Below are 12772 nucleotides of genomic sequence, written 5' to 3' on the forward strand. Positions count from 1 at the left end.
GACGTCGTTACTGTGGCATTAATGTTGGTACTTAGGCAAAGATAAAATCATGTAAATCATTATGGCAACATGGCATTCGCCTTTTCTCGATAAAATAGAAACTTGTCATAATTGAATCTACGTGTGTTCCAACAAGAAGCAATATGTTGTATTCCATCCACCAGCCCCTTCTTTTCACCATGCTATGTATATATCCATCGACGGTGCCTGTACGGGGAACCACTTCCATGGCCGGAAGTGATGCATTCGAGCCACTAAAATTAATGAAGATATTATTGAAATATCATGTCTTGTCATCGTGTCGTGATATCCCGTGTTGTTTATACTACATACATACATCCACTGATCCACATACATCCATACCAGCTCAACCGCTTGCCCTGGATGAATGATACGTCAACCACTGACTAGTGACTATCAGTGGTCACAAATGTTTTGTAGAAAAAAAATAGAAGTCATAGAAACCTTTAGTTGTTAAATATTAAATTCACCTTGAAGATGGTGCGGCCTTGAAATCTTAACTATTTCTTTCAATTATGACATATTAATTTTACGTTGCTACACGTAGTAATAACGAAAGAAAGGTGTATTTCTACCTCGCAAATGGTGGAGGTTACAACATCTGGTAGCACAAGCACCGACGAGCCGAATTACTTACCAACTTCTCCATGTCATCACAGTTCTTCGAGGGCAAGGAGCTGCGTTTGAAGCAGGAGTACTTCGTTGTGTGTGCCACTCTCCAGGACATAATCAGGAGATTCAAATCATCGATATTTGGATGCCGAGATCCCATCCGGACATCATTCGACTGCTTTCCCGACAAGGTGACTGATGTGTCATTACTCCGTGGCTCACGATAAATCGTTTTATCGATCAATCACCCGAGACTTTCTAATAGGTTGGATGCAATAGTTCGTAGTGATGTGCGAACGTCATCACAATCGCACTATGTTCCAGCGTTGACATGTGTCATGTGGAATATGACGTAACCTTGAATCAAAATTGACAAATGATTTGATGAAGGTATCCATTGCCACCATAATGTTGATGCATTGGTAAGCAGAGATGGATCGATGCTTCAGTTAATCGTCAGCTCATTCCTGTCAACGATGATCTCTCTGCAACATATCACCATCTCACGCTAATGACGTTTGATTGACAGGTGGCCATCCAGCTGAACGACACGCATCCTGCTCTGGCGATCCCTGAACTGATGCGGCTTCTAGTGGACGTGGAGGAGATGTCCTGGGATCGTGCATGGAAGATCGTGAAGAACACGTGCGCTTACACCAACCATACCGTGCTCCCGGAGGCTTTGGAACGGTGGCCGGTACATCTTCTCGAGAACATGCTGCCACGTCATCTTGAAATCATTTACGTCATCAATTTGAAGCACATGCAGGTATGACGTGGCGTCCCATCGAGGTGCTATATTTGATTTTAAACGCGAGGTTTGTCCGTTTCCTGGGTTAACCCATGACGTATTTGTTCTCATCAATTGTGCTTTTGTAACTTTGCACTCTTGTATCTTTTCTGGCTCCTCTGTGACAGCCGCAGAGCAATTTAGAGGTGTTGGAGGAAGCGAGATCTCTTTCAAGCTCCCAACATTTTCTTTAGAACGTAGAGAAATATTTTCCTGGTGACCTGGATCGCCTCAGGAGGATGTCGTTGGTGGAAGAGGATGGAGAGAAGAGGATCAACATGGCGCATCTTTGCATCGTTGGATCACACGCTGTCAATGGGGTGGCCGCCATCCACTCCCAGATCATTAAAAATTCAATGTGAGTTTGATGAAGAATAATTATGACATGTCATTTTTTTATTTACCACTACGGGTTTGATAACTTCCGCTAAACCGAAGTCATTGCAAACAGGCGTTCTGGTTTATTGATTATATTATTATTACAATAGAATGGAAAATCTTGAAACAAAAATGGCGTATGTGTTTTACTGCAAAGAGAAAGCCACCATTAAATATATTAAGAGCAGGGAATAGTTGACAATTTTCCAGTTCCCGGCGTAGCTTTGTCACTGGGCGTGCATCCGAGTTTATATCTTAAAGAAAGCGGTGGCGATTTTCTTCTTTTCTGTCTGTTTTCCATCCACGTTTTCGAGTCAATGCGCTTGCGCTCTGGTGACGTCATACGACGTTCCCGTCACAGATGCAACCGAGATCGCAGCATCTGCTCATTAACAAGACAATTGTTGTGTTCAGTTTCCGAGATTTCGTGGAGTTGTCCGAGAAGATGGGAGAGAAGAACAAATTTCAAAACAAGACGAATGGGATAACTCCCAGAAGGTGGCTCCTGCTCTGCAATCCTGGTCTGGCTGATCTCATCGCTGATGTAAGTGGTGGGATGCCAGCATCCATGGAGCAATAGAGTGTTTGATTCAAAGTCGGAAAACATTAAATAAAAAACTTCATAAATACTTAACCTTAGTCCTAGCAGTTGTAGTGGAGCGTGGAACAGCCGGCTGGAGTCGTGGTCGGAGTTGATGTGAACTGGTTGTAGATAACTGCGTGTTTTAATTTTTATCTATAAACATGACCAATACTTAATTGCACATGGTCAGAGTTGTACCACTGCTGTTTGATCCTGCAATATCTTTTCGCGCCGCACTCTTCAGTCTTGCATCGATTGATATTTGCAGCATATCGGTGAGGAGTGGCCGAAGGAGTTGGAGCAACTTCGCAAGCTCGAAGGATTGATGAACGACAGAAATTTCATCAGGAGCGTCCAGCAGGTCAAGTTGGTGAGTCACCACCTATTCATAGCCGGCTCAGAAGGTTCGAAATTGTGCGGAGAGCAATTATTTGTTTGCATTGTAGAGTTGCTTGTGATTAACGTTGAGGATCTAAAATTTATTTTTGTGACCTAATGAGCAGATAACGCGAATGGGCTCGCTCAAATACCGACTAATTTTACTAAATGGAAATATACACACGGTAAACGGTAGCTCGACACACAAAACTGGGCTAACACAAAGCAGTTATTTGCAAAAAATAAATGCAGTAATTGACAAGCACCTGTTTTAGTGTTCCAGTAACAGTAAGGCGTAGACACCGATACTAAAACACAATCATGTGTTTTAACCACTACTTCATTGTGACGGAAGTAACCCCCGTGTGCATCCTGCCCTAAACAAACGTTTGTTGAATCACAATCAGCATCACTTTCACACCACGATCACAGGAAGCTGCTTGGGACGGTTCTTCGCAATTCTGCTCACGTGATCACTTCCGCTATCAATTACAATTTCCATTGCAAACGAAGCAATATCGTTTACCGCCTGATGTTTTGTGGTGGTGCATCGATTGGGGGTGGATGGGATGTCACAAACTTAAATCTAACTCCTATTGTAAAAACCAGTCAGTGCTTTAAGTTTTTGAAAGTGTTTAAATGTTCTAAACGTTGTTGACACTCACATCGACTCCAGCCAGATTCGAACCCAACACTAGCCACTAGCCAGTGGCCATGCTTGCTAATTGGCTTCATCACACTTTCCAACCTGTTGCCCGTACAGTAGATCGGGCAGGGTTGCGTTTCAATCTCTGACAACTGTTATGCCTTTTAATATTGAACAATCCGATTTTCCCGTGTTGTGAAAGTTAATCCACTGACAGTAAAAAGCATTTATTGTTGACTTTTTGTTTTCTCTGATTTATTGTTGGACTATCATTTTGACGGCTGTCAAAACAATTGCCACTGAAGTTAATCGTTGAGGAAAAGATTAGGGAAACTTGACTCCTTGAAGGGATGGCTTCTTTCAGGCGAAGTTAACATAATAACAATGATGGCGCAAGAAAGACGTCGCATCCACTTGATCGATAACTCCTCTTGTCGATATCTCGCGACGCAACAACCCGGCTTAACTCGTCACATCTGTGACCATATTTTGAGTTGACGTCTACCAGTACGTCGTAAGTTAAAGCAAGTTGGGATCAATGCTTGTTTGCATACCAGGATAATGGTGACTATAAGTAGAATGATACTCTTCACTACCAAGTGTATCATTGCAACATCTCCCTGTCCTCCCTCTGCTGCCATCACGTGGCAGCAAGGAATACGATGATTTCCTTCGAGCTTCCAGATGTCGTGTGCTGCAACAATGAAGCGTTAAGTTTCAGTTATTATATTGTAGCCGCCTTTGTGACGACATTGCTTATGTTATATTCATCTGATCACGCACAGGACAACAAGATGAAGTTGGCGGAGTTCATAAAGAAAGAGTGGGGGATTATGGTGGACCCGTCGTCCATGTTCGATATGCAGGTGGGTTGTGAGATTGATGGGAAGTTGGTTTGAAATGAATTAGTCTGCTACATCGCTTGGTGGTTCTGATTGATCCGCAGGTAAAGAGGATCCACGAGTACAAACGTCAGCTGATGAACGCCCTCCACGTGGTGGTCATGTACAACAGAATCAAGGCGAACCCGAACATGGACTTTGTGCCCAGGACGGTCATGATCGGAGGGAAGGTTCGTTGTGAATTGCCTCTGCTTTTGTAGCTGAATAGTGAATATGTTGTATTTTAATGTGTGAGTAATGAATATTTTAATGAATATAGGTGTATTTCATCATTTAATTAATGCTTACATGGCTTGGCCACGTTGAGCGCAGCTCAAGCTGGATCTCACAGGTCAGATGTGTCAACATCGCAGCACAGCGGGGTCAAGGTAGACCAAAACTTTCTTGGGAGAACTTGTAAAACGTGACCTTGTAGCCCTGAACATGGACTCTGCCAACCCAATAAATCGCGAGGTGTGGAGGGGAAGACTTCGTTCTCGACAGACAGACAGTCCACACCCTCGACATGAGGATTAATTCATGGCCTGTATAATCAAAATTGGTTGATGATGATGATGATTGTGGCGTCTTCGTGTTCTGGTACCGTGTTTGTGCTGATAACTTTGTAATCTCAAATGACGTCATTTCACGTGCATGTTAACGCCATCAGTGTCACTTTCGCCTTCAGTTTTCTTGTATTTGGTTGGTCCTTAACGTACAGTGACTTGCTTGTGCTGGCTGGTAGCAGGAAGCAGTGGATCATCTTCCCGCTAGCTAATGTTCATAGAACTTTCAAGATCATGGCAATGTCAGTCTATGCTTTATATATCTCGGCTAGCGTCTTCTTATTGTAATCCATGTGAGCTTTATCTGGATAAATCTAGCCCAGTCCGCAGATTACTTTTTACATTGTTTCCACGTCCGCAGAGGTTACATTAATAAAATAGGCCTGATTTGTTATTGGAACCTTAACACATAGCCATCCCACAGGCCGCTCCTGGTTACCACACTGCCAAGCTGATCATCAAGCTCATCAACAGCATCGCTGCCGTCGTCAACAACGATCCAATTGTCGGCGACAAACTCAAGGTTGTTTACCTCGAGAACTACCGGTACGGTTTCTGTGACTGTGTTGATGAATGGTAGATAGTGTTGCTGGCTTTCTTGTTGAACCAACTCTCAACACAAGAAATGTTTCTATGTACTTACTTGTATTGTGTCGTCAGTGCTGTGGAATCGGAGGGATTTTGGCGTGTGCGCTCTTTCAAACTGTATTCCGGCTTGATACGCTCTTTCAAACCTTACCTGAATATATATATTAGGGTGTTTCATTTTTTCACCATTTTTGAAATTCAAAATGCCTGGGGTCCCATCTGGTGGTATTTGGGATAAAAAGTTTACACCCCAATTTTTTTTCAATTATGACGTCATATTGAGGTGGTCCACGAGGTTTGAAATTTTTGGGCCTCAAAATCTCGAAGTTTGGCCGTATCTCCGGAACCACTCATCATAGATTGACAAAATTAGTATCAAAATGCGCAGAAGGGTCGGTTTTCTATACCTGATGTAGAGAATATTAAGGTCTATGTGCTTCAGAAAAAAGGTTATTTCAAAACATCTGATTTTTGGTATATTTTCTTCTGATGAACAGAGATCAGGTGATCAAGATAAGAAGTTTTTCTGTATTTTTCCATCTTGGAAGCTGCTATTGCGTAATAATAGTCCTTGTTCGTTTTGCAAGAGATGAAATAGTAATTTGAAGGTATTCATCATCATAATCCATCGTCGGTTTGTTCCCCACTAGTGGGAGTGGCCGATTGTTTCCGCGCAGCAATTGTTTTAATCCCTTTTCTCCATTTAACCCTGTCCCTTGCATCTTCCTCCTTCAGTCCGACTTTTTTAAATTCATCCTTCACTTGTTGTTTCCACGTTCTTCTTGGACGACCGCGTTTCCTCTTCCCATCCACCTTTAGATCTAGTGCCTTTCTAAGAAAACTTCCTTCCTCCCTCCTTATCACATGTCCATACCATCTTACTCCATTTGCCCTTGCCAGTTGGTCTATGGCAGGGCTTCCCGATTGGGGGTGCTCGCACCCCTTGGGGGTGCGAGTAGCTGTAGCTGGGGGTGCGATAATTCACAGATGAAGAAGAGCCATACCGTATATAGAGATGGATTTTGTTTAACGAGGGAGGTGGTGATTATCGCTCAGAGCATTCTATGTTGGCCTATACAGCACAATGCACAACAACAAGAAAATACCACCCGACAAGTTGCTGATAACAAAAAGGCTGTGGTCCAAACGTCACGTGATTGTTAGCGGGATAATGCGATAATATGTCAAGGCAGAAATCAGTCAGCACTTGGAAAGCCTTAGAGAGTCATTTGACGAATATTTCTCTCCAGGAGATCTGGAAGAACCGGAAACTTGGATCATCAACCCCTTTGCCTTCAAATTAGAGAAGATGAAAGATGAGGATGAAGATAAGAAACATCTGATAGATATGCAAGTATGCCAATTGACAAAGGTGCTTTATGGGTCCAGCTTACTCGAAACTTTCTGGTACAGCGTTCAAACTGGGCATCCAACTCTGGCTAAAAAAGCATTGCAAGTTTTGGTTCCATTTGCTACCACTTGGCTGTGTGAATCGGGATTTTCGTCTCTACTTTACATGAAGAATAAATACCGCAACGCCCTGGACCCCGAAAACGATCTGCGCATCGCATTATCCTACAAGGTTCCACGTTTCGAACAGATAATTGCAAAGAAGAAACAAGAGAAAAGTCAAAGGTCTTGATTAACGCCATTATGTTCTCAGTTTGTGTTATTTCTTTATTTATTCGTTTTGCATTTTGTGTGATTGCGTTGTTGAAGGCTTCCCTTCAATCAATCAATGTTTTATTTGTCAGTAACAGGAACATAGGTACATGTTTGAAATATGCAATTAATATACACAATGCAAAGTTACACTAGTTCCCATACCGACAGGGAGACAACGAGACGACCACACGGTCTACTAGTCAATTGCCACCCTACCTGCCTGCCACCCTTTTTCCTAGTCGTTAGCCATATAAATGCCGGTGAGCTGCTTTTCTGCGTTGTTTTCGTACGTATTTTGAATTTTTTCTCAGAACCACTCTGCTTCAAAACAGGGGGTGCGAGATTGGCTTCATCAATCCCATGGGGTGTGGGGTGATAAACGAATCGGGAAGCCCTGGTCTATGGTCTCTCTCATCTCTAGCATATCCAACAATTCTTCAGTCCTTTTTTCCCTTCTCGTTTTCACCCCACACATTGCTCTCACCATTGACCTTTCCTACTATTATTAATGTAGCCTAACCGTTGAGGAAGAGGTATGCTGCTCACCTGCTTTAGATTAAGTGTCATTATGGCATCAAGGTCAGGTATTAGTAAGTCGATGCAAAACTTCAAGGAATTGGAGAGAAATGTGCTTCCCCTTAATTCAGATATAGTCAGTCACTATTTTTACTTAAGGAAGTAGCCAAAACTAATTCTAAGTTTTTGAAGAAAATACTCCATTTCAAAGATGAACTGCTGAAAGATGTAGTTCGCATATGGAAAAAAGCTGGTCTTCCAGTGTTTAGCAAACAGAGAAACCTAGCACTTCTGGCATACAATCTGCCAAAGCATCGGCACTACTATGTTTGAAACAGAGAAAAAGAAATGAAGTAGTTAGATGTCTACACAGTAGCGAAAGCGACTCTGATGGCGACTATGAATAGGGAAGATGATAAGGAATACGAGCCTCTGAAACCAGCTATTTGGGGAAAAGTGTACAAGAAAGTACATTTTTTTCCATAAATGATAAAAGTTGTGTACTTGCTGATCGTAGGATGACTTCGGTACGCCAGCAATCAGATCTTATGAGGTCGGTTCTTGGAAAAGATCAAGTAGCTGCAATGCTGCATCACCTTCGACAGTATACCGCCAACGACAAAAAAACGAGAGAAAAATCTCTAATGGAAAGTGAGAACCTTCTCAACTCAGCTTCTGCCATGCAGTTATGTTATGATGGGCGCTTTGTCGATAAAATAGATCGATACGTTTTCTTGGGCCAACTTGTTGATGATAATGGCATGAAGCACGAAAGTGTCCTTCTGTTAAATCTTTTCCTAAGTGTGTCGGTCACTGCAGAACTGATTTTTGGCACCATCATCCAGGAGGCTTGCAGAGTTCACCTATCCCAAGTATATTCAGTCATGGCTGATACGATTGCTCTCAACACAGGAAAAAAGTCCGGAGTCAATACTCTAATGGTCAATTATTTTAATGATGAAGTTGGTCATGATATTCATACCCCTGAATGCATGTTACACATCAACGAAATATATCTTTCCCATGTCATTTCTTTTGTGGATGGCGTCAAGAAGAGTCCCGGAGCAATGCAAGATGGGGCTTTGCTTAACCAGATAGCAAGACTAGACAAGCCCAGTACTAAAACCTTAACACCAACTATTATTACGCAATAACAGCTTCCAAGATGGAAAAATACAGAAAAACTTCTTATCTTGATCACCTGATCTCTGTTCATCAGAAGAAAATAGACCGAAAATTAGATTTTTTAAAATAACTTTTTTTCCGAAGCAGATAGACCTTAATATTCTCTACATCAGGTATAGGAAACCGACTCTTTTGCGCATTTTGATACTAATTTTGTCAATCTATGATGAGCGGTTCCGGAGATACGGCCAAATTTCGAGATTTTGAGGCCCAAAAATTTCAAACCTCGTGGACCACCTTAATATGACGTCATAATTGAAAAAAATTTGGAGTGTAAACTTTTTTCCCCAAATACCACCAGATGCGACCCCAGGCATTTTGAATTTCAAAAATGGTGAAAAAATGAAACACCCTAAATGTGTTTGTTCTTGTCAGTTATTGTGAACGTCGCCGTTTCAATATTTATTGCAACTGAAGTGAATTTTTTTATTTTAAAAGAAAAAGGACAAAAATAGAAAATGTGGCAACACTGAAGTCGTAGTCGGCCAGTTGTAAACTGAAGGGTTGGGTCGTATATTTTTCGCCTGACTACAGCCCTGTAAGAAATCACACACAACTAGAGTTGGATCAATTACATAGTTTTCAGTTCAATTACCTTATTTTAAAATTAGAATTATTTACAATTACTTCCGAATGTAATTGATTGGTTCAATTACACAAATTATATGTTTCAGTATTTATGTTCATTGAGGATTTTTGAGAGTTTGATTTTATCAAAGACAAGTAGATATGCATTTGATAAAGATGAAGTTGCAATGGAGAAGTCTGTTTTCAACTCCAATTATCGGCTCAACAAAAGTAGCCTACTGATAGCATGCGTGCAACTTACTAAATGTAATTGTAATTTAGACCAAATGTTTTAAAATTATAAGTGCAATTGCACAACAAAAAGTCAATTACAAATTCGTTACAGAGTATCTCTAGCGGAAAAGATCATTCCTGCCGCCGACCTATCGGAACAAATATCCACTGCTGGTACTGAAGCGTCGGGTACCGGAAACATGAAGTTTATGGTGAGATGCTTACTAAGCAAGTCTGAGCTGTGAATGAACAAGTGCTTCAGTACTTCAAGCCGACCTGTTGATTCACTGTTCACTGTTGGTGAAGTGTAGTTCTGTTTGCAGTTTTAGTTTGTGCAAGTTATAGTGGCAAGATGTTGGTTTAGCCGGTTTGTTAACTTTGAGTTGCATTACAGTTATTTATTTGGCAGATTTGCGTTTTAAGTGAAATAACCAAAACATGGTTACAACAATAATAATGTTAAGATCTTTAGGTCTCATGTTTCATCTGTTTTATCGCATAAGTTTGTGCTGTCGGAGGCTTCAATAAATGACGTCAGCCGGTGTGATAATGATACGCCTTCCGCTTCGGGTGGTAGCCATCCGCATGGTGGCGTCAATTTACCGTTATCACCGATTGCCGTAGCAAAGGTTTTATTTCAAAACTACCGCTTTCTCATCGGTTCGGTGTCTTCAAACGTTCAGTCAGTTTCATTAGCTATTGCACGATGGATTGTTTGTTTCATAGCTCAACGGTGCGCTTACCATCGGGACACTGGATGGTGCCAACGTAGAGATGGCAGAAGAACTTGGAAACGAAAACATCTTCATCTTCGGGATGAAGGTTGACGAGGTGGAAGAGTTGAACAAGTGAGTATCATGTTGTCGGTCTGATGCCCCATCGGGGATTGTTGATGCTGAACGGATCTTGGGCGTCCACTAGCGTGCTATTAGCGTAATGTGACCAGTGACCCGGAACATGTCATTGTTACATTTCATCCAATCAGGAAAGGCTACAACGCACGTGACTACTACCACCGCGTGCCCGAGCTGCGAACTGCACTAGACCAGATAGCATCCGGGTACTTTTGCCCGAATGAGGCCGACCAGTTTGCCAAGTTTGTGGACAACCTACTCAACCATGATCGCTTCAAGTTGTGTGCAGACTTTGAAGATTATGTCAAATGTCAAGAGAAAGTCAGTGAAGCGTTCAAGGTAAGTTGGTAGTTTTCAGTGTTTTTGAATTTTCTCTTTGTAACTTTGCGATCGCTTAATAATTTTTCATGTTATGTATAATCTCGCAAGTGAAGCAATATCCCTGTGTAGTAGTCACAGGCTGATATCATTTTCAAAGCAACATTGTTTAATTCTAAATTCGACCCTTAATGGGCAAAATATGGTCGCTCCTTCCTCTTGGGTACCGTAGCCTGTCTTATCCTGATGTTGAGGGCAATACATCATTGTTCTTCCGTACAGGACGCCGACAAGTGGACACGAATGTGCATCGCAAACATCGCCGCTTCTGGAAAGTTCTCCAGTGATCGGACCATCTCTGAATACGCTCGAGAAATTTGGGGGGTTGAGCCCCAGCCCCATCTAAAGATTCCCGCCCCCCATGAAGTCCTGGAGCGCACCGAACCCACTGGAAACCTGAAAGATTTCTAAAAATGTTTTGTGAAATACGTTGATGTGATGTCGTGTGGTCGACCTCGAGCATTTCGGATTGTTGCTTTTTCTTAGCTTGGTTGAAACTTTCTTGCTGAATCTTCTTAATGTTCCACTAAATTAGCTTTGAAGGTTCGCAAGCGTTTTCGAAGTATTACGTGTGTGTGTGAAATCTAATATATTCTATTGTACCCGGATGAAATGCAGTAAACCAGCTGTGCATGGTGTGTCTCTGGTAACCGTGGACTGTCGATTAGTGTAGAGTTAATTACGTTGAAGTTTTCAATGTGAATAGAGTTTGACATGGAAGACCCCGTTTAACTTTGTCGCATCAATATAACCAACTTATTAGTTGTTAGCGATGGTGTGGTGCAAATGAGGTTTTAAAGTTCGGCTTCTTGTACGTCGAAGTCGCCATCTTGTACTTAAACGACACTTTGTCAGTGAGTGATCTTGAAGAGGATGTGGACAACCTTTCCTTGTGCTCATTTTCTGAGCCCAAACCACAGTTTTCAACAGCTTCCTTTGACATTGGCTACCGACAAATGACAGAAGCAACTAAGGGACAACATTTCAATTTGTAGCTGACGCTGTGCACGCAAAAGTTTCTTGTTTTGTGATTCCCAAGTTCCAATTGTTTTCAAGCAGCAGGGGAGTACACGAAGCAACCCAAGTTTTGTTGCGCCCGGTTTCTTTGTTTATTCCTACTGGGTGGGATCAGTGATCCAAACACCCCCCTCTTCATTTTGTCTACAAATCAATCCACATGCAATCTTTGTTATAGCCTTTACCTGGTTTCCAAGTCTCAATGTTGAGACAAGAGGCAATGATCGAACGGATGAGAAATTCCTACCTCATCCTTAGAGGTAAAATTCATTTTTATCTTCTCCTTATCCAGTACTGCAGCCGCCTAAAATTGACTTAACTCACGAACTTGTATTGAGTTCTTTAACGAAAGCTTTCCCCTTATTAGCCATATAAATCGAAATGTGTTGCAGTTGAAGAAAAATGAATGAAGTAAGTTATGTTAAAATAGCTTAAACAAGAAGAAACGAGATAAATTTCACGTTTATAGCGTCACAATTTTCTGCAAAGTATAAAATAAGTACACGGGATAATTTAGCCTATATAGGGGAAGGCGGGGCAAGTTGAGCAGGTTTTTTTAAATCTTTTTTTTTTATTTCTCTAACTTTTTCGAAGGCTCAAGTATTGCATTTCAAAAACATGCTAATAAGCCAAGTTTTTAGACAAAAACTGGTTGGTTTTATTTATTATTTTGCATTGTATTCAAGTTTAAGTAACGATTGCACAACTTGCCCCGGATTATTTTTCCGGGGCAAGCTGTGTAGCACCATGGGGTAAGTTGAGCAACAACAATTGTTCGTTTTGACTAGGGGCAAGTTGAGCAACATATTACGGCCAGCAAAAGTACAGACAATTTAACAAATCAGCTATTTTTACATTCATTCACGTGGAAGACTTTGAAACTATGTAAAAATGGCTAATGGGCTAGAACATT

General features: G+C 41.6%; 1 protein-coding gene across 1 annotated transcript in view; it reads left to right on the plus strand.

The window, feature by feature from the left end:
• Positions 1 to 11480, plus strand: part of LOC145766364 (glycogen phosphorylase, muscle form-like) — a 46845-nt gene extending 35365 nt beyond the window's left edge. The window contains exons 10-21 of the mRNA XM_082578061.1: positions 681 to 824; positions 1163 to 1402; positions 1618 to 1781; positions 2216 to 2345; positions 2653 to 2754; positions 4194 to 4274; positions 4355 to 4480; positions 5280 to 5401; positions 9723 to 9822; positions 10337 to 10458; positions 10596 to 10803; positions 11065 to 11480. Coding sequence (XP_082434187.1) covers positions 681 to 824; positions 1163 to 1402; positions 1618 to 1781; positions 2216 to 2345; positions 2653 to 2754; positions 4194 to 4274; positions 4355 to 4480; positions 5280 to 5401; positions 9723 to 9822; positions 10337 to 10458; positions 10596 to 10803; positions 11065 to 11253 — 1728 coding nt within the window. The 3' untranslated portion in view covers positions 11254 to 11480. The remainder of the gene's footprint in view (positions 1 to 680; positions 825 to 1162; positions 1403 to 1617; positions 1782 to 2215; positions 2346 to 2652; positions 2755 to 4193; positions 4275 to 4354; positions 4481 to 5279; positions 5402 to 9722; positions 9823 to 10336; positions 10459 to 10595; positions 10804 to 11064) is intronic.
• Positions 11481 to 12772: the final 1292 nt, after the last annotated feature.

Source organism: Aplidium turbinatum, chromosome 3 (assembly GCF_918807975.1).
Source record: "Aplidium turbinatum chromosome 3, kaAplTurb1.1, whole genome shotgun sequence".
Taxonomy (NCBI): Eukaryota; Metazoa; Chordata; class Ascidiacea; order Aplousobranchia; family Polyclinidae; genus Aplidium; species Aplidium turbinatum.